This window comes from Blastomyces gilchristii (genome assembly GCF_000003855.2).
Source record: "Blastomyces gilchristii SLH14081 genomic scaffold supercont1.7, whole genome shotgun sequence".
Taxonomy (NCBI): Eukaryota; Fungi; Ascomycota; class Eurotiomycetes; order Onygenales; family Ajellomycetaceae; genus Blastomyces; species Blastomyces gilchristii.
The window spans coordinates 1415962-1438779 of NW_003101676.1; the positions used below are offsets into that span (position 1 = coordinate 1415962).

The following is a 22818-nucleotide window of genomic DNA, read 5'->3' on the forward strand; positions in this document are numbered from 1 at the left end:
GTGGAGTGAGTGGAACAAACCCAGCGGAATGCCAAGACTTCGCTGATGCCACGAAAGCTTCAACGGCTGAACCGCCGATAAGCTTCTCGAACTCCTCCCCTCCCTTCGTACCAACTATTTTGCAACTGGGCATTCAGACTTACTTGCGAAGATAACGCTCTTTTTTACAGCGTTCCAGTTTCCCACCTCAGCCCAGCCATATTCGATAGTGGTGGACGGCGGAATCGACGTTCCCGGCAAGCCTAGCTAGCCCGCTCTACGAAGCGTACGGCCTATTTACCTACCCTACCGTGAATAAATAAACGCCAACTTCATTGCGCGGCTTGAACTACGACGATAGAACAGAAACCTTCCTAGGCGGACATTATGATTTCTTTGACCACCCGCAGGTCGTGAACCCGAGGGACGATCCCGAACTGCTTACTATTTATCTGGCGGCGTGCGATATTTAGCTTGCGGACAAAACTACATACGCTTGCGATTTTGGACTTACGGCAATCGCGGTACTTTATAAACTAGATACGGAGGCGAAAGCTCCGGTACTAAGAATAAAGGAAGCATTTTCTCTCTCTCTCTCTTTTTTTTAAAAAAATAAAAGCCAAGGAATAATAAAGAAGAGAAGAGAGAGTAGCCATGCGGCAGCATTCCCTACTGGCGCTCTCGAGTTTACTGGCTTATGCCGCCTTAGGCTTGGGAAGTGAGAAGACCTTCAATGTTTATGATGATGTTTTGGCGTTCCCACAGGTGAGGACTCTCTCTTCGCTCTTATATGGTGCAGGCTAATACATAAAACGATTCTTCAATGCAGTTTGAAGTTCATTTCCCTCTCGAATACATCCTCGCCTCGGATGCACAAGAGACATTAGCGAATCAACGATCCTCCTCAAAACAAAATGCCGCAACTACCTCATTATCCTCTGCATCACCATCACCCCTTGACTCTTCCGTTGTTCACCTAGACAGATCGCGGCAGCAGGCACCGCTACACGATGATAAGAAAGAAGACGAAAACGAGCGGCCAACCTTCCGCGAGGAGGGGGTTGAGAGATATGAAGAAATGCTTCTAAATGGAGGGCGATACCTTTGCGCCTTACCTAGAGTGGCGACGATCAACGAAACAGAAGATGCGGCTACATCCCCCACCGAGCAGGAGAAAGAACTTACGCGAGCCGCTGATCGCGGCTTGGAATTACTTAGCGACATGAAGGAAAGATGTATGTACTACGTTGCGGGATGGTGGTCATATTCCTTTTGCTATATGGACCAGGTGCGGCAGTTTCATGCTCTGCCGCCAGGGAATGGGGTACCCGCTTATCCGCCTGTTGAAGACCCTGCCACGCATGCTTATGTCCTAGGAAGATTCCGCGGCGAGAATGGGAGCAATAAGGATAGAAAGGGTGGTAGTGGCAGCGAGTCTTCATCGTCGTCTGGTGGTGATAAAAAATCCTCTGCGACGGAGGTAGCGGTGCTTCAGGCCAAAGGTGACTCTCGATACCTGGTGCAGCACCTGGAGGATGGCACCATATGCGACATAACTGGCAGGAATCGGAAGATCGAGGTCCAGTTCCACTGCCATCCGCAATCGACGGATCGCATTGGCTGGATCAAGGAGGTTTCGACATGCACCTACCTCATGATCATTTATACCCCGCGGCTGTGTAACGATGTCGCATTCCAGCCTCCAAGAGAGGATGATCCGAACCCCATCGTATGCCGGGAGATTATTGAACCAGATGACGTTGCGGAGTTCGAGGAGGCAAAGGCTCTCCACGAGCAGGCACAAGATATCATGAACCTAGGGAAGAGTGTTGACGAGAGTTTACCGGTCATTGGGGGTATCGAAGTTGGTGCGATGAAGCTTGTCGGAAGGGAAGGAAAGCGGATTGAGAAGGGCAAAGTTGCTTCCGCTGGGGAAGAGAGGATTGAAGTTGTCGCCAGACGCCTGGCTGGGGAGATACATAAGATGTCCAAGGAAGAGCTCAAGAAGTTCAACCTTGACGCGGACAAAATTGAGGAGGTGAAGAAGCGTCTAGAGGACATTGCGGGGGGAAAGGATTGGAAATTGGAAATGGTTGAATCGAACGGGAGGTCTACACTTCGTGGTATTCTTGTTGCTGATGGGGATGAGGTTGAGGAACCACAAGGAAAAGATGGAGGTAATAATAAGAAACAAGAGAGTGGGAAGGGAAAGAGGAATCAGGATGACCATGGAAAGGAAGAGGGCAGCGATGAGACTTACAAAGAAGAACTATGACGATCGCCTTTTGGGTATAATTTGCTGGTAGTTGCTGCGGCCACTGCAGTCACCTGTCCCACACTCTATATAATCATATGTAACTATTATATTTAGATTCTTTATCTCTCTAACTTCATTTTGTGCTATGATAGAAACTGTCTAATGATATAGATTGATTGAGATACTATAATTTGAAGATGAGTGATATTAGAATCTCTTATAGACTACTTCCTCATATCCACTGGATCTCTATGAGAATAGATATTGCTAGCTGCCACTGACTTCCTGCCGCCTGCGTCCCATATCCGCCGGATCTCAACGGAGGATCCTATCAAAAGTTTTGATTTGCACTAAGAACAATACACCATTATTGGTTAAGCTGTTCAGGCATTATTAACCTCCCTTAGAACTCTGGTAAATAGAAATGGGAATACTTTCTGCCAGTAACAAAGTTACACCTTAAAAATTCTTAGTGCTAAGCAGGATCCTTGGATGGCATGCTGACCTGGCCCCATGAAGATTTTTTATATTAATATTAATACTCAGAGGTTTGATATATCTGATCTAGAAGATTTTTCAATATAATAGAAGAGATCTGAATGATTTCAATCTTATTCAAAAACATCACTGTGTTTGTTTTACCTGATCTTTTTTGAGCTGACACTTTGTACTCCGCACTCACCACTTGAGAGATGAAAATAAAAAATAAAAAAAAATAAAAAAATAAAAAATAATTCTATCAAAAGATCATGAATTGATATAGTTGTTTTTTGCTATTCTCATTATTCAAATAGAAGAGATCAAAAAAAAACATCACTATGTTACTAAAAACAAAATGGAATCATTTTTCTTAAACAGATCCTAATGTTCCTATTTAAGACTAGTGTTGTACTATTTGGGACTAGCGGGTACCATAGGGCAAAGTGGCTGAGCTTACTGAGTTTAGATCTAGCCCCGTTTCCCTCTCGATGTCCATGTCACGTGGCATCGTCTATACCGGGGCCGTGTCTATATACGGAGTACATGTAACATGTAACCTGTATGTAATGTACATGTACCTTGCAATTTGGTCTCTCAGCTGCAAGCTATGGTGATTGTAATAATACAGTGGGCTACTGTTAATTCCATTTATGTATATGTAATTTCGTCCTCTTCCAATTCTTGTTAGAGCCACTAAAATTCAATTCCCTTCGTTGGACATTTACCTAGCAGTAGCGTTGAGACATTGGGACATGACAAATGGCCCGTACCGTATCGTAATCCAGCGACTAGTCTGCCCAGATCAGAAGCACCCCACGCCGGTACTTTCCGTATCACCCCTGTAACGTAACTTACACCGGCCGGCCATTCCTCCACAGCCCTCGACTCCTTGCCTTCAACTGTCAACTTCAACTGATTCCTTCGGCTGGCTGCCAACTGTGCCTGAATCACAACACAGCCGAACAGAACATCTACAACTACCCGGCTGCAAAAGCTCCGTTTGCCTAGCCATCTCTTCGAAGAGCGCTGCCATCTCCCCGCCGTCCCCTCGAATCCACGCCGTGCCCTGCCCTCATCCTCTCGCTCCCATAGCGCTTACGCAGCAACAGCGATTTGTATCTCAGTCCACCTGCATGTTCACCATTCGATAACTACCCAGAGGGTGGTGTCTTTGTGCCCTATTCCGCTCCCCTTCTCGGTTAACATACGAATGGAACCTTTCCTCTCTTCCTGACGATACCACTTCCATTATTCGTAACCCCCTCCCCGGCTGCTGCGACGACATAGATAGGTTTGACATCCTCTAGTTATCCAAATTCACAGACATCCAACTTATCCGTCCCCAATCTCCATTTCCTCGGCACCTTTCCACTACTGCAAATTAAAATATTATCCGTCGCAGTGGAACGGCCAGTGAACCTTTCGTGGCTGGCCAAAATCGGAGATATTATCGACCGTCTAATCAAATTCGCTTTTAACAAGGGGGTATATCAGACGAGTAATCGGAGTGGAGGCCAAGGAAAGCAACTATGGGATTTCTAGGGGTCTACACTGCGGTGTATGATTATACGCCGCAGGCGGAAAATGAGCTTGAAATACGTGAAGGGGATTTGTTATATGTAATGGACAAGAGCGCCGAGGACGATTGGTGGAAGGCGAAAAAGAAGGCCGCAGCGGACGATGAGGAAGAACCAGTTGGATTGGTGCCAAATAATTATGTTGAGGAGGTAAATATATTGATCCTTATTTCACTTTGCCCGTTGATCTCTTGAGGCACATACAAATTTGGAAGGTGGGGGTGGGTTGAGCATCCCCCCTCCCTTACCGGGGTTTATATGTCCTACTTTATTGCGCATTCTAAAGCCAGCGTGTTGAACGAACTGACGGCGTTGCAATACAATAGGCGCAACCGATCAGCAAAGCAAAGGCTCTTTACGATTATACCCGCCAAACGGATGAAGAAGTGTCGTTCGCGGAGCACGCTGAGCTCACTGTCTACGACACATCGGACCCGGACTGGACCTTGGTGGGCGTTAACAATGATTTTGGCTTCGCGCCTGCCAATTATATTGAGATAACGGAGGATATTGCGGCCAACCGACCAACCCGGACAGCCCCTCCTTCACTTCCGGCGAGATCGGTTGAGACAGAGTCCGAGGGAGCATTAACACCAGCATCCCCCTCCAGCACGGATGCGAGTCCCGCGGCTGCATTAGCTGGAATCCTCCACAAAAGCCAGCCCTCGGTATCGTCGGAACAGCCTCGTCCTGTTCCCTCTCCTCCAGAAGCATCCTCCGCACGGCAACCAACCCGACAACCAACTTACACCCCAGAGGAATCAGACGGAGAAGATTCTACACCGCCACCAGCTCTTCCACGACGTCACCCGTCTCAGCAAATTACCCCATCCCCCAAGTTACCTTCCCCACGCGATACCTCTCCACCGCGGCCAAAACATGCTCCTCTTCGCGAGGAGGAACCCTATGGCGTCCAGCCGTCTCCACCTTACAGATCTAGAGAGTTCCGTGAGCAACGATCCGCGATTTCTCCATCCGGATACCATATTTATAATATTAGCGAAATGGTTTCCGTAATGGGGAAAAGAAAAAAGATGCCGACGATACTAGGGATCAATATGCACACGGGAACAATTTTTATTTCGCCAGAGAAGTCTGTTGATGGGCCACATCAGGAGTGGACGGCTGATAAACTTACTCACTATTCGATTGAAGGAAAGCACGTATTTCTGGATCTTATCCGGCCTAGCAAAAGTGTTGATTTTCATGCTGGCGCAAAGGATACCGCCAACGAGATTGTTTCCGCACTAGGCGAGATTGCTGGTGGATATAAGGCTGAAGGCCTTAGAGAAGTAATTGCGGCTGGTACTGGAGGCGCTCGGAAAAAGGGCCAGGTCTTGTATGATTTTATGGCTCAAGGAGACGATGAAGTCACCGTTGCCGTGGGTGACGAGGTTATTATCCTAGACGACAGCAAGTCAGACGAGTGGTGGATGGTTAGGCGCTTGAAAAACGGCAGGGAAGGCGTCGTTCCCAGCAGCTACGTGGAACTGACTGGAGTGATGACGGTAGACGAACCCAGCAGAAGGGGTACGAATGCGGGACTGTCCACAATTGAACAAAATAGGCTTGAGGAATCGCGGCTGACGAAGGAGACTGCACGGAAGTCAAAGAGCCATGGTTCCAGTGACTCGCGTGGCGGAGAGGTAGGCCCAGGCATAGAGCTTCCTGAGAGAGGTAGTAGTTTGTTTCCTAGAGAAAATAGTAACCATCGTTCACAGCGACAAAAGCGCGATAGCAGGTCAAAACCAAGTAAGTGATACCGTGGTTTACCTCCTTCAAATCTTGCCCTCGGTTTGAAATTGTGTTAAGAAAGATGCTAACAAAATGCTGTAGAACCGGATCCCTTGAAAACGCGAAAGTGGACCGACAGGACTGGAACCTTTACTGTTGTAGCCGAATTCATCGGGCTTGCCGAGGGTAAAATTCATCTTCATAAGCAGAATGGAGTGAAAATTGCCGTCCCCGTATCGAAAATGTCTGTCGATGACCTCGAATACGTTGAGACGGTTACTGGCCAATCTCTCGACGAAGACAAACCACTTTCCCACATCCGACGTCGAAGCCGCCTTAACGACGCTGGGAAAGTCGGTGCAAGCGTAAAATCAAATGAGTATGACTGGTTTGACTTTTTCCTCAAGGCTGGTGTCGGGCCTCACTTGTGCGAACGTTACGCCCAGAACTTTAACAAGGATTCTATGGATGAGAGCGTTTTGCCGGATATCACTACAGAAACACTACGTACCCTAGGTTTGAAGGAGGGAGATATTTTGCGCGTCATGAAATATCTCGATAATCAGTTTAATCGTACTGGCAAATCTAAAATGGTCAGCTTCGGTGGGGAAGAAGTGATTGGTAACGGCCAAGACGGAGCTGGTGGGCTGTTTTCAGGTCCTGGAGGAGCTCTCCGCAACAATACCCGCAAGGGTCGTCCGGCTCCCGCCGTCCAGACTAGCGACGTAGTGGATCCGAAGGCTTTTGAAGGTAAAACTGATTCGGCCAAACCTAGTTCACCGAAAGCTGCCCCTGAATCTACTGGCCCTGAGAAAGATAAAGTTTCGCAAGGATTTGAAGATAGCGCGTGGGAAGTTAAGCATCCTCAACAGACTGCTGTCTCGATTGCCCCATCAACTACCCCAGCTCCCGCAGCTACCACACAGACAGCGCCGGCGACACAGCCAGAACCTGCACCTCCTGTAGGAGCGTTGGCAGACTTGTCCCTCCTCTCAACTCCTCTCCAACCAACTAAGGTTCAACACCCACCTTCTCTGCCTCAGCCTGCGCAACCCCCTATTTCTCAACCCCCACCGCAAATTCAGCAGCCGCAGCAAACTGGAGCAAATCCGTCTTTCTTTGCCCAGCTGGGCCAGCACCAACAGCAACAACCTCAAGCAACTTTCCAACCCCAGGTGACTGGATACGTTTCACAGCTACAACCAATGCCCCCAAGACAGCGACCACAGCCACCGGCAATGTCGACTCAAGGATCTCTTCTTCCACCCCCACCAGATCGACCCCTATCAGCACCCCAACGCCTCCCGCAAAACAGCGGTTTTGGTCCTCCTCCTATACAACCCCAACTCACTGGCCTCCCGCCTTCGACGCCTAACATTGCTCCACCTGGCCACAGCCTTGCAGAGCTTAATCAGCAGCGGTTCCAGCCACAATTCAACCAGCAACCACAACCACAGCAAACCGGCATGGGCTCATTTGGAAACCAGATGTCACCACCACTACCACAACAACAACAGCACTATGGGTTCCAGTCTCCACAATCATTCATGAACGGGCCGCAGCAGACCATGGACCAGCAACAAGGATTCCAACAGCCACTAATGCCGCAGCAAACTGGGTTCCCGGGTTTCCAACCGCAACAGCAGCAGCCCATTCAACCTATGCAACCCATGCAGCCCATGCAGACTGGTGTCAATTCGGCTCTTTCCCAGTCAATGCACCCGCAGCGCACTGGTGTGAATGGATTTGGAGGCGATACCAGCTTTACCCCTTCCCCGCCCCCTATTCCGCCGATCCCGCAGCAGCCTAGTATTGCTCCGCTACAGCCACAGAAAACAGGGCCTCCGCCTCCCGTTCGTTTCGGCGTGCAAAAGGATGTGAAGCTCACGCCGCAACAAACCGGGCTCAAGGCAAATCTCTCACAGGCCAGTAAGTTGAAACTTCCCTTTAATCTGTTGTATCCTACATACAATTATCTGGCATAGCTCATAACGATCTTGTACTGATTTATAATTTCACTTTCCACTAGCACCATCCAACCCATTTGGATTTTAAACCTCCTAATATATCTCCTCTATATATAATAATGTTTTTTTAATTTTCTATAAATCATCTTCACTTCGTCTCACGACAACATGTCTACTCCGAAGAAAACGAATTCCAGTGAGTGATCTTATCGTCGCGAATCTCGGAAACAGCCATCCAATCATCACAGTCGGCTCAACCTTTAACCATCGCCATCCAGCGTTTCCATCCATTAGGTAACCCCTTTCTAGCATCATCCTTGCACAAAGTAAATGAGTTTGCCAGCTAGAATGCCTTCCTGCCCTCTATCTTTCATATGTTTCATATTCGTTCTCGCTGAATTCCCAGAAAGAAATCTTGCGTATTTTGGCACATGTTTCGCATTGGAATGTTTTCTTTCCCTTCTAATCCTATCTTCCTAGTTCCTGATTTCCTTACACTACATCATTTTCATTATTACATTATATTTACGTCTTGTCTCTCTGTTGTTGAAATTCCTTCCCTGTCTTCCATTCCTCTCACTTCCGTTTTTGCATGCCAATTCCGTTTCTGTTTTATGGCCTCGTGTGTTTTGAACAAATCAGTGCTATTACTTTCTTCATTTTCCCCTGTCATTTAATTTTATCTATCTGAGCCAGTTTTTTTATCTTTCGCTCACAGCGTCCTCTTTCTTCCTCGCCCTTTTTTACAATTTTTTGAGTAGGTAGCTAGCCTTTTAAGTGGAAAGATTTTTGCCAACGATTTTTTTCTTTTATTCCTTTTAAACTTTCCCTTAAGTCTGAGCTCCCTCTGATTTCGTTGTGCCTTGTCTTCCAGAGGGTGTTCTGCTACATGTTGCTGAGATTGCAAGTAAAAGCAATAAATCGTTCCGATCCTCGTTCTACGCCAGCCAGTGGCTAGTTTGTAGAATATTTATACTAAGATCTGGATCAGTTATATCCGCAGGGGGGTTGGACACTGCTCCTTTCTTGTTACCTCGACTGTTAGAAAACTAATAAAGCACAGCATACCTGATCATGATCTCCGGTTGACGTGGCATGGCGGAAATAAAGGAAGGTTACCAAGGTTGATGATATGTGTCAATTTAAATAAATATGGACGGATAATTCACATAGGAATATAGAAAAATGAAGCATGAACTATAGATATATATATAGATCAACATCGTCGAAATCGGGCTAATGGAAATAGGGGTGAGAGCCCAGCCGACGTACTAGTATAATAGTATTGGTGACAAAAAATAATGTTTGGAAAGGAGATAGACTTTCTTAAACCCACGGGAAGGAAAATACAAATTGAGACCAAGCCAAAAACGAGATATTAGAGTCCAGAAAGAAAGAAAAAAAAGACAAAACGCCGACGCTGAAATGCTATATGCGTGATTAGATGAGTAGGGAAGATTTATATATATTAATCTGTAGGAGGGGGATGATAGTCGTAAATTCGTAAACAGGGTGAACAAAATGGAGTGGTTTTAAGGGGCTAAAAGTATGCGAGGAGTGAAAAATCACAAAAGGAAAAAAGGAAACAAGGAAACACAAAACGAAAATCCGAGAACTCCACCGGTCCCCTTTAGTTACCACCTCTCCCCTGTTTCTTTCGCAAAACGGTGAGATAGAAAAGTTTGGAGAAAAGAGTAAAACCAAAAAAGAAAAGGCAAATGCTAGAGCTATGAAAAACAAGAGGACCAAAAGGATTCATTTCACATCATCCGATACACCAAATCCGATGCCAATTCTCCCAACGCATCCAGTAGATCCCTGAAACCCATTTGCATCATATCCATCGATTCCATACTAGCTGCCTCGGGCGTCCGGGGTTGGTAGCTTGCCAGCTCCCTCACCTTACACGCAGCATAGTGCGTGACCAACTTCCGCAGCTCGTTCTGCCTGTGCGCGTTCGGATCCGGGCTCGTCAGCGAGAAGACCGGGTCATCGCGCTTGGTTCTCGTGAATGTAAAGTGCAGCAACTGGATAACGGCGGCGGCACTGGTTGGGGAGAGATGGTCTGCTGTTTTCGTGGAGAGCGGGAAGGAGACGAGGTCTCGATGGAGTTTTTTTAGGGTGAGTTGGGCGAGGGTTGGGATTAGGAAGCGCGTGGCGAAGACGTATAGTTTGGCGTGGAAGAGGAGGTAGGGGGCTGGTTCGTTGCCGGAGACTGCGATGCCGTAGCCGGGGGTGTTTCGAGAGAGGGGCGAGGGAAGGGCCATACCGCCCGACGTGCGCTGGTGGTGGATGTATTGTAAGGAAGCGAATTCGCCCCACAAGCCTAGGCCACGGGATTTAGGGGAGATGAAGGAGCCCTGAAAGGCTGGACCAAGTTTGGGCATTTCAGGTTTCGGGGTTGCTTCGAAGTCGAACCAGTCGGGGGCGGCGGAGACAGCTTCTGATGGAGGGATGTGAGGTGTTGCTGCTGCTATTTCTTCGGGGTTCGTGGGCTCTGCTTCTTCTGCTGCTGTTTCTCCTGCCTCTTGTTGCGCCAGCTCGTTTTCATCCTTTTGATCCCCCGTCATTTGGGGTGGTGTTCTTGGAGGCGTCATGTTAGCTGCTGCACCCTCTTCAAGGTCCTGAGCTGCTTTTCCTCCTTTTTGCTTTTTCTTCCCCTTTTTCCCCTTCTTCCCCTTGCCAGAGTCCCCTGCTTGATTCCCGTCTTCATCTTGTTCTTCTACCTTATCTCCTCCTGCTGCTGCAACGCCTTCTCCTTCCCCTCCTCCTGCCGCAATATCCTGCGGTTCTTCTCCTGGCTGGGGTGTGACGGGCGGAGATGGTGCCGGAGGTCGAATAGCAGAAGCTAATGGCGGTGCCATTCCCGCATTCCCTTGGCTATCCCTGCGTCCAATCGGGGTGACTCTCGGATTGGGCACTGTGTAGTCTCCCGTATAGGCATACTCGCAGAAACCGACGAAGGTCTCGACATCTTCTTCCTCTAGGACTGCGATCCGGTGCCGCGATTCGCGCGTGTGGCCATTGTTCATTAACTCATCGAGGCGTTGGGAGACATGTTTGGCAAGGCCAGACTGGATGGTGAGTTTTGTATGATCTGGCCCAACGAGGAATGTGAAGGAAGGCGAATGAACAATGCTGTTGTGTCCAATGATGGAGAAGAGTGATGCGTCAGCGGGAAGTCTGTCATTGCAGAGTGGATTTATATGTTAAAGCCCGCTTGAGCGCGTGTAGTTGAGCTAATGCCACAAAAAGTGCAGAATTGATCGGAAGGGGTGCTAGAGAGAGCCTTATCACGGTATAGGTGTGTGTGTATATGACCCTTTTTTCAACATACCTATGAAAGTCTGGTAAGGGAGCTGTCATCTTGACATCAAAAAGTAGTAAAATATGTCCTGGCAAAAAATCGCACGCAATATTGTCGTTCGTAAAATACAAACTCCCCTTTCCTTTTGCGCTGTCAGGAAAAGGTGGGAAAAAATAAAAATAAAAATAAAAACGAAGAGAATTTATGTGAAAAGAAATCACGATGAGCAAGCAAAGGCTTGAGAGCCTTTATCCTGCACTCGCTATCAATAAATAATACAGCGAAGCAACGTCGCCTCTCCTCTGGTCGGCCCAACAACAACCACGCCTGCTTCCATAAATAAGGGGACAGCAGGCGTGATGTTAATTATGCCCGGTTCCCCTCGACAGTCTCATCGCTAGTTCATCGAAACACCTGCAGTCATCGCATCAGAGACAACGTCACAGGCATCCACCACAGTGCGTACGGGGAAGGCGTTGATAGACAGAGCGGAACCCGCTTGTGAAGCAGGGCAACCAGTTAACTCGCTGTCGTGGCAGGCTATCAAGTAGCCCCATCTGCGATAACTTAACTTACCACTAAAATGAATGGTGCTCGGGTTCCCTCTTTGAAACTCCCAGGGAAAAAGAGGATAAGGGCGCCTGAGACACCATTTTTAAGCGGTCAAAAGCCGCTCCGTTAGGTACATAGTTCTGCGGAAATGCAGGGCTCGCATTTTTGTGTGTGTGCCCGGCTTGAGATATGTGTTCACGCCTTCTTTTTCAGATCATTCGGGGCACTCATGTTGGTGGTGATGGTGATGCTTGGTCCGCCTTTGCGCTCAGGGCTGCTCGGGTCGCCATTCTCTCTCGCAGGCCTGACCCTTCCCAGCGGTGCAATTTGCTGCTCCACGACGTCATGAATAAGCGGCCAGCCAGTCGCTTGATGGGAGCCAGTTCTACCGCTGTTGTTTGGATCTAGCTACGTGGCGCGTTCGGCAGGAAGAACGAACGAATCCTCAAACAGCCGCACCAGCTAGCTTAGCCATATGTGGGCTAAATACTGCAGTTGTTCCTAGTTGTTAGTGTAGTTCGTTGCTAGTGGGAAATGAATGGATGTTTATTTGGCTGACCGTGTGTAGGGTGATTGGGCTGCGGCGCTACATTCTGGGGAGTGAAGTTGCATCCTGGTGCTGTTAGTTGTTGATTGATGCCCGATTGCTGTCCTGTGGATGGGAACAAAGTGGATGCCCCACTTGGTTATTTAGGCCGGGCTCATGTCCGCTAAGGACGGTGTGCTTTTAACCTGCTGGTAGGGTAGGGTAGATATGCCGGCTCTATTTGAGATTCATCTTACAAATAGAAGCCAACCCCCTCGTAGATATTTTAAATGCAGAGTGTTCCGTCTCATAATAGTTGGCTCTGATGTTTGTGTTCCTACATATAAGGAGCCACGCTGAGAAAAATGGATACTTCGAGATTAGCAGAAAAAGCAAAACCGACCCCGTCAAGCAGCTCGAGGACCAGTTTACGGATGGAGCGGTGAAGGGTTCCAGATCCAGCACTAGCCGGTGATATATCATATCATTCTCTTGCAAATATGTGAGGACTAGACATAGCTTGGTGGTTTGTTCTAACAAGTCTTCATGTCAAAAAGGGGATAATCGCCACCGATGAACAGAGCTGAAATCATCCCTCAGGTTCTATTCAAATGGTATATGCATTAACATGGTAGATAGTTATCAGAACAACAAAAAGAAATAGAAACAGGTTTCCCGTAATCTGACTAATGTATCAATCTCAGGTTCTTTCCAGGCTCCCAGTCCCGCAACCCGTCTCGAATGTTATACCAAAATCTCAATCTCACACACTGCTTTCTTGCCTCCTCAATATCACCTTGATTAAACGCATTCCCCAGGCTTGTAACACATCCCTTAATCCTCTCCTCATTCTCGTCCTTCAATCGCGCAACGATAATCTCATCCTGTGCCTCCTCAATGATCTCCTGGACTTCAAGCGTCTGCATCAACGTCTCCATATCTTGAGGGTGATCCTTGGCACCATCTTCCGCTGTCACGTCGATGCCGTGCTGAGAGGCGAGAAGATACTGGGCACGGCTCAATGGATCAGAAAGAGCACGGTATGCTTCATTGATGCGAGCGGAGAGTGCTTCTGCACTCTGTTTCTTTGGGCCTGGCGGATACTTATCAGGATGTGCGCGGCCTTGAAGGCGCAGAAATTCCTGTCGGAGGTCGGGAACGGAGATGTCGAAGGGGCCCTTGGGTGGTGGGTTGGGAATGGTGTTGGGGAAGATGGAGTAGTGGGTAGAGATATCTGGGGGTTTGTTGATCAGAGAGTCAGCTTCACCTGTCGAGTTTTTCTCGGCATTCTGGGACGTAGGTGGCTCGGATATAGCGGAGGTGTTCGGGGGCGGATTGGACGCTGGGTTCGCATTGGCACCGGCTAATAGTCTGCGAGAGTCATGGAAATTCCGAATCGCGAGGGACGGTCGCCATGTCTTATGCTGACAGAATATGCATATATTGTTTCTGGCAGCTGGAAAAGAAGTATTGCGCGTTACAGAACGTGCTGGAGATGCCCCTATTCGCCGAAGGGCGGCGGCGGAGGAGAGGAGCGTCCTCGGCATATTCGCCCGACCCAGCAAGTGGCTGGTGGATAAACAGAGGGAGCTGACTGCCAATCTCTCGATCTCCTGTAGCAGCTCACTAAATTCCAGTGTGTCCTGTTCAAGTTTCTAACAGAGCAAACGGTTTGCGAAATCAACCCAGGAGATATGGGTTGGCGGAGTTGTGAGAATAGAGTCGCGGAGTTCCGTCACTTCTCCGCAAAATTTATTTATTTTATAACTAGAGGCCGCTTTAGTTACATAATCAGCGCCAAGACCCCCGCCCATCTCTCCGGCTAACAATGCCGACGACAACCAGTTATATACAATTATTCTTGTGTCCTTGCATCCTCTAACTTGATTCGCATTACGCTGCGTAGGTTTGACACCGGAGAGAAAGAAAATGGCTGAGAATGTGCCTTGCTTTCTGAAATAAAGCATCCGCCGACTCCGTTCCGACTTCCGTGGGGCTGTCAGAGAGTTCAATGACCCTGCATTTATCATACCGTTAGGGGCAGGTTCTCTCGGACGAACATCGACGAGGGTGTCTGATCATATATCGAGCCCACCTCACTACTTGCTGATCCTAGCATTATATTGAGTAGTGGTTCTCGGCTCTCAAACTCGTCTCACCGTTAGTTGCCCATCGCGCAAAGCGCGCGTCATGGCCTCTGTGTGACGACTCCAAACCCAAGATATACCACCCATTCCATCGGAGCCTCACTTTGTTGTTGGCGTCTTAGCTCAGTAACTTCACGAGCTGATATGTCTGGAGAAGAAAAGGAGAACGATAGCTCTAAGCCCGCTGGTCTAATAACTTATCATGCCGAAGATCTATCAACAAGATCTGTATGCTACGCTCCCGCTGATTGGTATTTAGCAGACTGGCAGAACGATGGACCCAAGAAGGGGTGGTACTTCGTCTACGGCGTTGTTGCCGACGAATATAAACTTGCAGCGGTCATAGGCGATGAAGAAACCCCCGTTCTTCACAGAGCCAAAGTTCTAGGATACAAGCTCATGTTGTGGGAGGCGCATCTTGCACTGACGGACGGATGCTCAACCGCAGAGGTACAAGGAAAGGCGTTCTATGTTGAATCGCCGTTACATGCTCGGAGACTACGGGGATACATGGTGGAAGTTTTGAAGGTGGAGCCATGTCGAATACACCTGGAGGATGCCGATGAAGGGGTAGTTGATGGCTACGCTTTTATATGGGACGGGCCGATGAATGGGCTCAGGAGTATCCCGGCGAACTAAGATGGTTCTGGGGTATGAATTTACAGGGATATACGGGAATAACTACTGAATCCTCTGGTGTTGCGTAAATGAGCTGTCCCGTTCAGCATGTTTCAGGCATGACAGTGGGAGTGTTTCATTTTGGGGTCGGTCCATTCTGCTGTGTTTGGCTTCGAGGACCATTTAGTGAATAAATAGGGTATAAATAAATCCGTAGAATTGTGGTCTTTGACTCGTTGTCTGTTTCTTTCTATCTCCTTGCCCTGTGTGGGAATGTAACAAGAGAAACACCCCTCTAAATACAAATACTAGTAATACCTAAGGAAACGCAAAATTACCTTGGTCTGATACGTCCCATTACAAGCAAAAGGGGCGAGACCTTGAAATATACGCATAGTAGACCAATAACGAACGATCGATACCATAAATACCCAGCGCCCGCCGCCAGAACCGCCCGCATCATCCTGGCCCGCAGACTCCCCCTCGCCCACCACTGCCGCTTCATCGTCCAGCTTCGAGATGCGGGCAGGGAAATTCAGAGCAGCAATCGACAGGGCAAAGGCTGTATATCTCAAGAAAAACCATTGGTATGTAACACTCCGACAAAGGACTCTAAGAAATTGCATATATCAAAAATCCTCCGTTCCAATGAGATAGAACTAGCTTGAGAAACGAATCTTACGTTCACATATTTATTATTCGTGTAGGTAGGTATTGAGCTCACTGACCAAAAAGTTTGCTTGTCGTAGTGACGATGATATTCCGCCCGTCGTCACCTCGTCGTGCTGGGACCGGCTCCCAGTTGAGATCCTGATCAGCATCTTCGGCCGTTGTCGATTGCAGGATGTGGTTAATTTGAGACTGGCCTCCCGAGCCTTCAACACCCTCATAGATGCCCACGAACAGGCCATATCGCGGGAATACCTACGATTGCGGAGGCATGGGAGTTTGCCATCGCCGATCAACGAATTAAAAGAATATACAAGAGAGCCGGAGGATGATGTGATTCTTCTTTCGGATCTGTTCCCGCCACCGAAGATTGAAAATCGCACCCAATATGCGTATTCGTTTAGGTACCTGTGGAGCTTGCGGAGGAGGCAGGGGGTGTGTTCGAAACTAGCACACTATCTCGCAGAGAGTGTGTTGGATAGATACTTGCGGGATCCTACTCATAAAGCAACATTTACCTCCAAGAAAGACCTTCAGGTTTGCCATGAAGGCGGCACAGCGCAGTTGCAATTCAAGCTTACGCCCCTCATGTGAGTTATATAAAACACTCGATGATTTGCTCCCCCTCGTCATTACCCACCTGCCTCATTTTTTCACTATACTATTGTTGTAACTACATAACTAATAACAACTCCCCAAGGTTTTACACTCTCTTCTTCCTCGAAACTTACGCGCAGGCCCGCTACGAACTCCAATCCAAGCTCTATGCCACATATAAGGCCGGCCGACTCCCCGTCGCCATCCAGCCCATTGACCGCACTCTAATGTTCCGCAAACTTCAAGCCAAAATCGTCAGTAGCCCTCCATTCACCAACACCCCGACCCTCGTGTCCACCCACCATTGCATCCGCCTCCTTGTCACCTACCTCCGATTCGCCCTTTCCCCCGAGCCGCCCTTTCACATGCCCTGCGATCCGTGGATCAGCATGCTGCTCACCACTTCCGGCCTGGGCCGCATTGCCGAATTCTTCGCCGCTGAGAAGGGACGGGGCAATAACCAGCGCAGCATGCGGAAGGAGTTCATGCGGAATATGCAGGCGGATTGGGATGCCAGTAGGAACGATGAGCAGGCGTCTAAGGTATATGGGAGTGGGGAGGAAAGTAGGAGTCCGCCCAGTGTGCAGGAGATTTGGTTTGAGGCGGCGACGAATGAAATGAAGAACCGCGGGGTTCTGCCGCATAAGACAGAGGATTGGGTGTTGGTCAGGGAAGGGATGAAGATTAGTATTGGGTGTCAAAACTGTATAGGGGAGGAAGGGTGGCCAGCATGATTATTGCACTGTTTCCTTGCCTTGGTTCTTCTTATTTCTTTCACATTTTGAATCGGTCGCTTGGGAGTATGAGTAGATGGTTCCTTTTTCCTTTGCTATACAATGCGCCTATCGCCCGGGGCAAAACGTGTTCATGATCATGATATATGAATAATATTTAGGTTTAACTAGGCGTTAGCTAACTAGTTGGGTTTTGTTCCTTTTCATATGATCTGATATGTCATTCATTGATGGTGGTGTCAACGTTGAGACCGGTCGTTCAATGCTCTGAGCCTTAAATACCCCTGGTTTCCATCCTGATTTTGACAACTTCTCAATATTCTTTGAACCTGTTCCTGGCCAATTTCTCCCTGTGGGCGTCCAACCACTCATGCCTGCTACTCAGAAATTCTATCCCACTAGTGATCAACCGGTAGAGCTACCGTTACCACATTCTTCTTGCTACACGTCGAACCATTGCTTACATCCTTCACCGGTCTAAATTCTGTTTTTCTGTTTTTCTCCCCTTACGCTGTAAATGATTAAATATTAACAAAAAGGTAGACAATCCATGATCATCGCAGGCATTCAATAAAATAGTGATTGGCCGCACACTCCAGACCCGAGCAACCGTTATCACCCATCCATGGATCCAACATGAGCCCTATACTGTCCTAGTCAATCCTTCCGGCCAAGCGAACATCCACCAAGCTTGTCCCCCCCCAAAGGCGGCACAGCCCCCTATGAGGCTATTATACCGCAGTAGTTATATACCAGCAGCTGTTTTCCGAGTCACGGGGTTTGCTGTCTGCTTAAATATTTACTGCCCAGCATCATCGCATTGCGGCTTTATCAACCTGGCATTCGGGAGATATCACCTGTGACGTCACCGACATTGCCGAGGCAGACTGAGGCAGACTCCGTGAGATTCTTGATACATCAAATAACTTCAGGAGTTTCGAACCGAGCGCCAAGTGCTAGTTATTGGGTTTGGTTGGTTATACGAAGACGCGAGGAGCACGATATATATATATCACTCCTTTATTTACGGGACTTGAATGCTCTCTCTTGCATCCAACATCCTTCTTCTCAGCTGCAGCGATATAAAACCCCAGCGGAGCCTATATGGGCAGTTTTAGTTATTGTCAGGCTGTCTTGATATACCTCTCAAACCGTCCTCGATAGATACGGCCAGCTCCACGATTGGAACTTGGGGATACTCGCAAAGCCTTGTCATTCGAGGCTTCTTAAACTACTAATTAATAAAGCTCCTCTGGAAATCATTATAAACATACATTGGGGAAACCGCAAGTTGAACACCCAGGCTTGCTCATTTCCTTGGTCGAGCGTGATTAACAAAATATATTAGCTCCCGCGGGAATTTCGACTTAAATATCGAACAATTCTCACCAAGGAACGCTGCCAAAGTCAGTCAAAAACTATGCCCGCACTCCGTATTGTGCTTGACAGCGCCCCAGCTGTGTGGTCCCCCGGCTGCATTATTCAGGGCAAAGTCGTTCTAGATTCGTCGGAGGATGAAGCGGTATCAAAAATCACCATTCGGTTCTCTGGAAAGGAAAAGACCCTGAAGAAATCAGGGCAGAATTCCCAATACTTTGGCCAGGTCCGGTTCTTTTCCTACGCTCAGCAATTGTTCCGTGGCAATTACACCCTTTCCGCCTCCAAAAAGTTTGAATGGCCGTTCCAGTTTGTCTTCCCACACAAGATGGAAATGACGAAGGATAATTTCTTCCGGGGTCCCAATGATCACTCTCTTCCTCCAACGTTTTACTACGAAACCCCGTTTTTCGCCTCATACACAGTAGATTGCCGAATACAATACAAGCTGTCTGCAGAGCTCGAGCGCCCTTCGTCATTCAGTTTGGTATCGGGATACCTTTCCGCAGAAAGGCGGTTACCCTTCATACCCCATCGATCAGAACAGTCACCAGCGGTAACGGTCCTATCCATCCCATTTCCCTGGAAAGTCTACAGCAAAAAGATCCTCCCAGAATTCGAAAACTACGAACCAACCATGAAAGAAAAAGTAGCCACCGCCTTCACCTCTCGAACCAAACTCCCCAGCTCAGCCTTCAAAATCTACACCCGCTTACCCAGCAAGGCAATCCTGGGCCAAACAATCCCCATCCTGCTCAGCGCAACCCACCTCCCAGACGAATCCACCACCAAAATCGTCCCCATCATCCGCCTCCGCAGTCTCAGACTAACCATCGAAATCCGCACAGCAATCTGTGCCTACTCGACCTTCAGCCGAACCGACGACGAGAGAGTGGACCAGACAACCGTCGTCGACCGCTCGAATCTTGACATCCCCCTGGAACCCCAGCCGTGCAACGTGTCCCAGCTTCTAAACATCATCTGCACACCGTCACTCCCGCCCAGCTTTGTGAGCAATATCGTTAGGCGTAGGTATGGTTTGGATTTGAAGATCATAGTGGAATGCGCTGGTTGCACGAAGACGATCCGGGCAAGCAGGCCGTCGTTTGAGGTTTTGTCATCGTCCTATTTGCAGTTACCCCTTGGCCCACCACCGTCGCTACCGTTGTTGTTTTCAGAGGTGGAGGCGGCAGCGGAGAGGGATGGGGTGGAGTTGCCGGCTTATAGACCTTGAGATCATTGAGTGAACATTGAGGGTTTTGCTTACTTTGCCATTTTACTTTATTTTATATATACTTTTTTTTTTTTTTTTTTTTTTTTTTTGAAGTCGACATTTTTGCTTTTGGTTTATTTTCTTGCACATATTCCAATTCCAACTAACGATGACGAACGATGTTAAGCTTAATGATTGCATTTGGCTAGGCGTATGGTTTGACTGCTATTGTTTGATTTTACATGTTATGATCTTTTTTTTATCTGGATACCCTCACTACGCTGTATACTCCGTATCGCGTTGCCTTTGTGGACACGAGTTACTCAACCCAAAAATTGCACTAAATGGCTTTGTTTCAAGGCCAATTTTTGTACATATGCTGTACATACGAACGCAAGAAACCAGGGTACTTTCCAAATAATTTCATATTGTCATGAACTAGCTAGCTCATTATGTGCAGTTTCTACGCAATCATAAACTATAACTATAGGGGGCTCGTTTTTCCTCGTTTGTTTCAGCACTCATCGATTTCGACCGTAGTATATCCCAGGTGATGTTTTCCTAGCCTAGAAATCTCAAGTATACAGAGCTATGGACTGTGTAATTGTTGAGATGGGTCAAAGGGTTCAGAGTCGCCGCCTATCGTCTTCGCTTTGCTTTTCCCGTGCGCAACCACCCCGTCCGTGACCTTTGATACCTCTCTGGTAGGTACGCGTGACGGTCACATGTGTCGACGAACCGCCTGCATTATGCGTCCAATAATAGTAAACAATGACCAAACATTGAACAGATCCATCGACGATTAAGGACCGGATGACTGGGTCCCTTGTAGTTGCGCGGGTTGAAATGGCTGTCGTGCAGGATGCGGAGTATTATCCCCCCCAACTCACTGGTACGGGATTGTATGAGTAGGATTCAAGGATGACTTGACTTAAGGTCAGTTCATTTCTGAGATCATCGTAAACTGGTAATCATCCATCAATGCCCCAGAGTTTCACCGTGCGATCGTGGCCGCAGCTTGCAATCCATTTCACATCATCGCTGATATCGACGCTAAGAACATTTCCAGAATGCCCGCTCAGGGACTTGACGAGTGACCAGTCATCCGCGCTGAACACGTTGACGTTCTTATCAAAGCCACTGGATACGAAGAACGTGCCAGATTTCTTTGGCTGTACTGGCTGCGAGGGTGGCGGCGGTGGTGATTGGCCATCTACTGGCGTGGAAGGGGTAGCCGGACTGTCGATTGCAACGGCATTCTTGTCTTGTAGTGGAACGGATGGGAGATGTGAAGCTGCTGATTCAGTTCCTTTATACCACCTGAGGTCCGAGACGACGCCGCGATGGGCCCCTACCCCGCCCGTGCAACGCACCTGTCTGATGTCCCAGCATTTGACCCAACCGTCACCTGAGCCAGAGAGCATACGATATCCGTCCGCACCCCAATCTAGACCGAATATTTCTCGGATATGCCCTTCCAGAATCATCACTGTTCGACCGGTACGTAAGTCCCAGATACGTCCATAACTATCCAGACCACCGCTGGCAAGCAGGGAGCCATCGGGATTAAATGCTAACGAGTAAACTTCTCGAGAGTGCCCTTCTTGCAGGAGAAGTTCTGTACTGGTTGCAACGTCCCAAAGTCGCCAAGTTGTATCGTAGGAAGCAGACGCAAGGTAGTCTCCCGAAGGATGAAATTCTACACGACAGACGCGTCCTGAGTGACCTGATAATGTCGTTAATGGGGTATCTTGAGTGAGAGACCAAAGATTGACGTTCCCTTCGCCTCCTCCAGATGCCATGTTAACAGAGGACTCCGATACATTAGATTCTGCTCTCGTGGCGCCTGGAAACCATGAAATTCCTCCAACTCGATCTGTATGGCCCCGCAATGTGGTCCTTTCTTCCAAATTTGGCACATTGAGAAGTTTGATTCCTCCTCCCCAGTTTCCTGCAGCTAGGATTTGGCCGTTTGGCGCAAAACGAGTAATGCTGACTGGACGCTCGCCCGCGATTTGAGACCCGTAAAGATCGAAGCTCTGTAACTTCTCTTTAATCGCTTTGCGATGCTTGATATGTGTCCGTAGTGGGATAGTGGATTCTTCCTTTTGCCGCTCAACTCTAGCTTTTGCCCGTGGTAGCGAATATCTAGCAATGTTCTGCCGCGCCTGGAGTAATTCTGGCACGCCCTCAGTATAAAATTCCTCCTCGCCTTCCTCCTCTTCCTCTTCGTCCTCCCCTCCCTCTTTCATAGATACATCCTCCCCTTCTTCGCCAGCAGTAGCTCCGGCAGCCTCCTTCTGCTCCTCAAGATCCGTTAATAGCTCACGTAAGCGGTCTCGTCTATCTGCTGCATCTTCGCCGAAGAGGGTGATGGGATGTCCAAGTTCGCGTAATCTGGCACGAACTCGGCTATCTTCGGTGGGAACTGCAATTGCAGCAGCTCTCCTGCGGCGGGAAAATTGCGAAAGGATAGCAGACGCTCTCTCGGGGGGAATGCCCGCAGCGGTAGCGGGCATATCATAGTCTCGATCCACAGCTAAGTTTCCGGAAAACAGTATATTAGTTCAATGTTGGTCACGAATCGGGAAGATAAAAGGAGGTACGGTATAATTGCTTTTCATTACTTACGGATATTATTTAGGTCAATCCCCATCTTCGTATCCTATGATTCAACAGACATGGCGCTGATAAGCTAGGGTAAGGAATGGGAAGAGCTGGACGGGCAGATCTTTTGTTCACAGGAATTCTTCTGGGAATATTTCCCTGCAGAATAGGAGGGGATATAAAAATAACAAAGTGTGGAACAATGGACCGGGTTCAGTATACCTCTGGGGCATCCTCGACGTATGCTCGCCGAGCGGGATGCATCTTGGAGTAACGGTTCCCGCAGAGGGGAGGGGTTAAAATTAAGGCTAGCTGGATTAAAAGCGTAGGTCGAAGGTGTGAGGCCGTCAGTATACGTAGCGAGTGTGTCTTCCCTACAAGAATGCTATCATGGCGGGATGGAGTTGGACGTTGAGCAGTTGCATGTCAGTAGGCACATATTCTTAAGAGGGAAGCTTCAACGGAGCCGCAAGCACG

General features: G+C 48.4%; 8 protein-coding genes across 8 annotated transcripts; 5 read left to right on the forward strand and 3 right to left on the reverse strand.

Annotated features, from left to right (window-relative positions):
- The first annotated feature begins 13 nt into the window (after positions 1-13).
- On the forward strand, positions 14-2563 carry BDBG_04242 (misfolded glycoproteins degradation protein Yos9). The gene is made up of 2 exons (XM_002625327.2): positions 14-744; positions 809-2563. The coding sequence occupies exons 1-2, from the start codon at positions 634-636 to the stop codon at positions 2252-2254; spliced, it is 1557 nt and encodes a 518-aa protein (XP_002625373.1). The 5' UTR covers positions 14-633; the 3' UTR covers positions 2255-2563.
- Positions 2564-3423: 860 nt separating this feature from the next.
- Positions 3424-9222, forward strand: BDBG_04244 (cytoskeleton assembly control protein Sla1). Its single transcript, XM_031721594.1, has 5 exons — positions 3424-4443; positions 4620-5939; positions 6015-6045; positions 6130-7956; positions 8057-9222. The coding sequence occupies exons 1-5, from the start codon at positions 4246-4248 to the stop codon at positions 8080-8082; spliced, it is 3402 nt and encodes a 1133-aa protein (XP_031578203.1). The 5' UTR covers positions 3424-4245; the 3' UTR covers positions 8083-9222.
- Positions 9223-9754: 532 nt separating this feature from the next.
- Positions 9755-11360, reverse strand: BDBG_04245 (uncharacterized protein; the record flags this gene model as incomplete). The annotated part of the gene is made up of 2 exons (XM_031721595.1): positions 9755-11177; positions 11332-11360. The coding sequence occupies 2 exons, from the start codon at positions 11358-11360 to the stop codon at positions 9755-9757; spliced, it is 1452 nt and encodes a 483-aa protein (XP_031578204.1).
- Positions 11361-12736: 1376 nt separating this feature from the next.
- On the reverse strand, positions 12737-14173 carry BDBG_04246 (DnaJ domain-containing protein). Its single transcript, XM_002625331.2, has one exon. The coding sequence runs from the start codon at positions 13924-13926 to the stop codon at positions 13066-13068; it is 861 nt and encodes a 286-aa protein (XP_002625377.1). The 5' UTR covers positions 13927-14173; the 3' UTR covers positions 12737-13065.
- On the forward strand, positions 14158-15496 carry BDBG_04247 (uncharacterized protein). Its single transcript, XM_002625332.2, has one exon. The coding sequence runs from the start codon at positions 14671-14673 to the stop codon at positions 15163-15165; it is 495 nt and encodes a 164-aa protein (XP_002625378.1). The 5' UTR covers positions 14158-14670; the 3' UTR covers positions 15166-15496.
- A 167-nt stretch (positions 15497-15663) lies between these two features.
- BDBG_04248 (F-box domain-containing protein) lies at positions 15664-17144 on the forward strand (the record flags this gene model as incomplete). Its single annotated transcript, XM_002625333.2, has 3 exons — positions 15664-15731; positions 15894-16403; positions 16514-17144. 3 exons carry the CDS (start codon positions 15664-15666, stop codon positions 17142-17144), a joined length of 1209 nt encoding a protein of 402 aa, XP_002625379.1.
- Positions 17145-18564: 1420 nt separating this feature from the next.
- On the forward strand, positions 18565-19755 carry BDBG_04249 (uncharacterized protein; the record flags this gene model as incomplete). Its single annotated transcript, XM_002625334.1, has 1 exon — positions 18565-19755. The coding sequence occupies one exon, from the start codon at positions 18565-18567 to the stop codon at positions 19753-19755; it is 1191 nt and encodes a 396-aa protein (XP_002625380.1).
- Positions 19756-19840: 85 nt separating this feature from the next.
- Positions 19841-22807, reverse strand: BDBG_04250 (serine/threonine-protein kinase PRP4). The gene is made up of 3 exons (XM_002625335.2): positions 22564-22807; positions 22366-22399; positions 19841-22273 (listed from the first exon to the last, which is right to left on the reverse strand). Exons 1-3 carry the CDS (start codon positions 22603-22605, stop codon positions 20706-20708), a joined length of 1644 nt encoding a protein of 547 aa, XP_002625381.2. The 5' UTR covers positions 22606-22807; the 3' UTR covers positions 19841-20705.
- Between the last annotated feature and the right edge of the window lie 11 nt (positions 22808-22818).

Bases quoted from the DNA above. Each gene is read 5' to 3' on its own strand.
- BDBG_04242 (XM_002625327.2), top strand. From the start codon at position 634: ATGCGGCAGCATTCCCTACTGGCGCTCTCGAGTTTACTGGCTTATGCC. The intron at 745-808 runs GTGAGGACTCTC...TCTTCAATGCAG, and splicing joins ATGTTTTGGCGTTCCCACAG to TTTGAAGTTCATTTCCCTCT.
- BDBG_04244 (XM_031721594.1), top strand. From the start codon at position 4,246: ATGGGATTTCTAGGGGTCTACACTGCGGTGTATGATTATACGCCGCAG. The intron at 6,046-6,129 runs GTAAGTGATACC...AAAATGCTGTAG, and splicing joins CGATAGCAGGTCAAAACCAA to AACCGGATCCCTTGAAAACG. The intron at 7,957-8,056 runs GTAAGTTGAAAC...ACTTTCCACTAG, and splicing joins GGCAAATCTCTCACAGGCCA to CACCATCCAACCCATTTGGA.
- BDBG_04246 (XM_002625331.2), bottom strand. From the start codon at position 13,926: ATGCCGAGGACGCTCCTCTCCTCCGCCGCCGCCCTTCGGCGAATAGGG.
- BDBG_04247 (XM_002625332.2), top strand. From the start codon at position 14,671: ATGTCTGGAGAAGAAAAGGAGAACGATAGCTCTAAGCCCGCTGGTCTA.
- BDBG_04250 (XM_002625335.2), bottom strand. From the start codon at position 22,605: ATGCATCCCGCTCGGCGAGCATACGTCGAGGATGCCCCAGAG. The intron at 22,400-22,563 runs GTATACTGAACC...GTTGAATCATAG, and splicing joins ACGTCGAGGATGCCCCAGAG to GATACGAAGATGGGGATTGA. The intron at 22,274-22,365 runs GTAAGTAATGAA...CCGGAAACTTAG, and splicing joins GATTGACCTAAATAATATCC to CTGTGGATCGAGACTATGAT.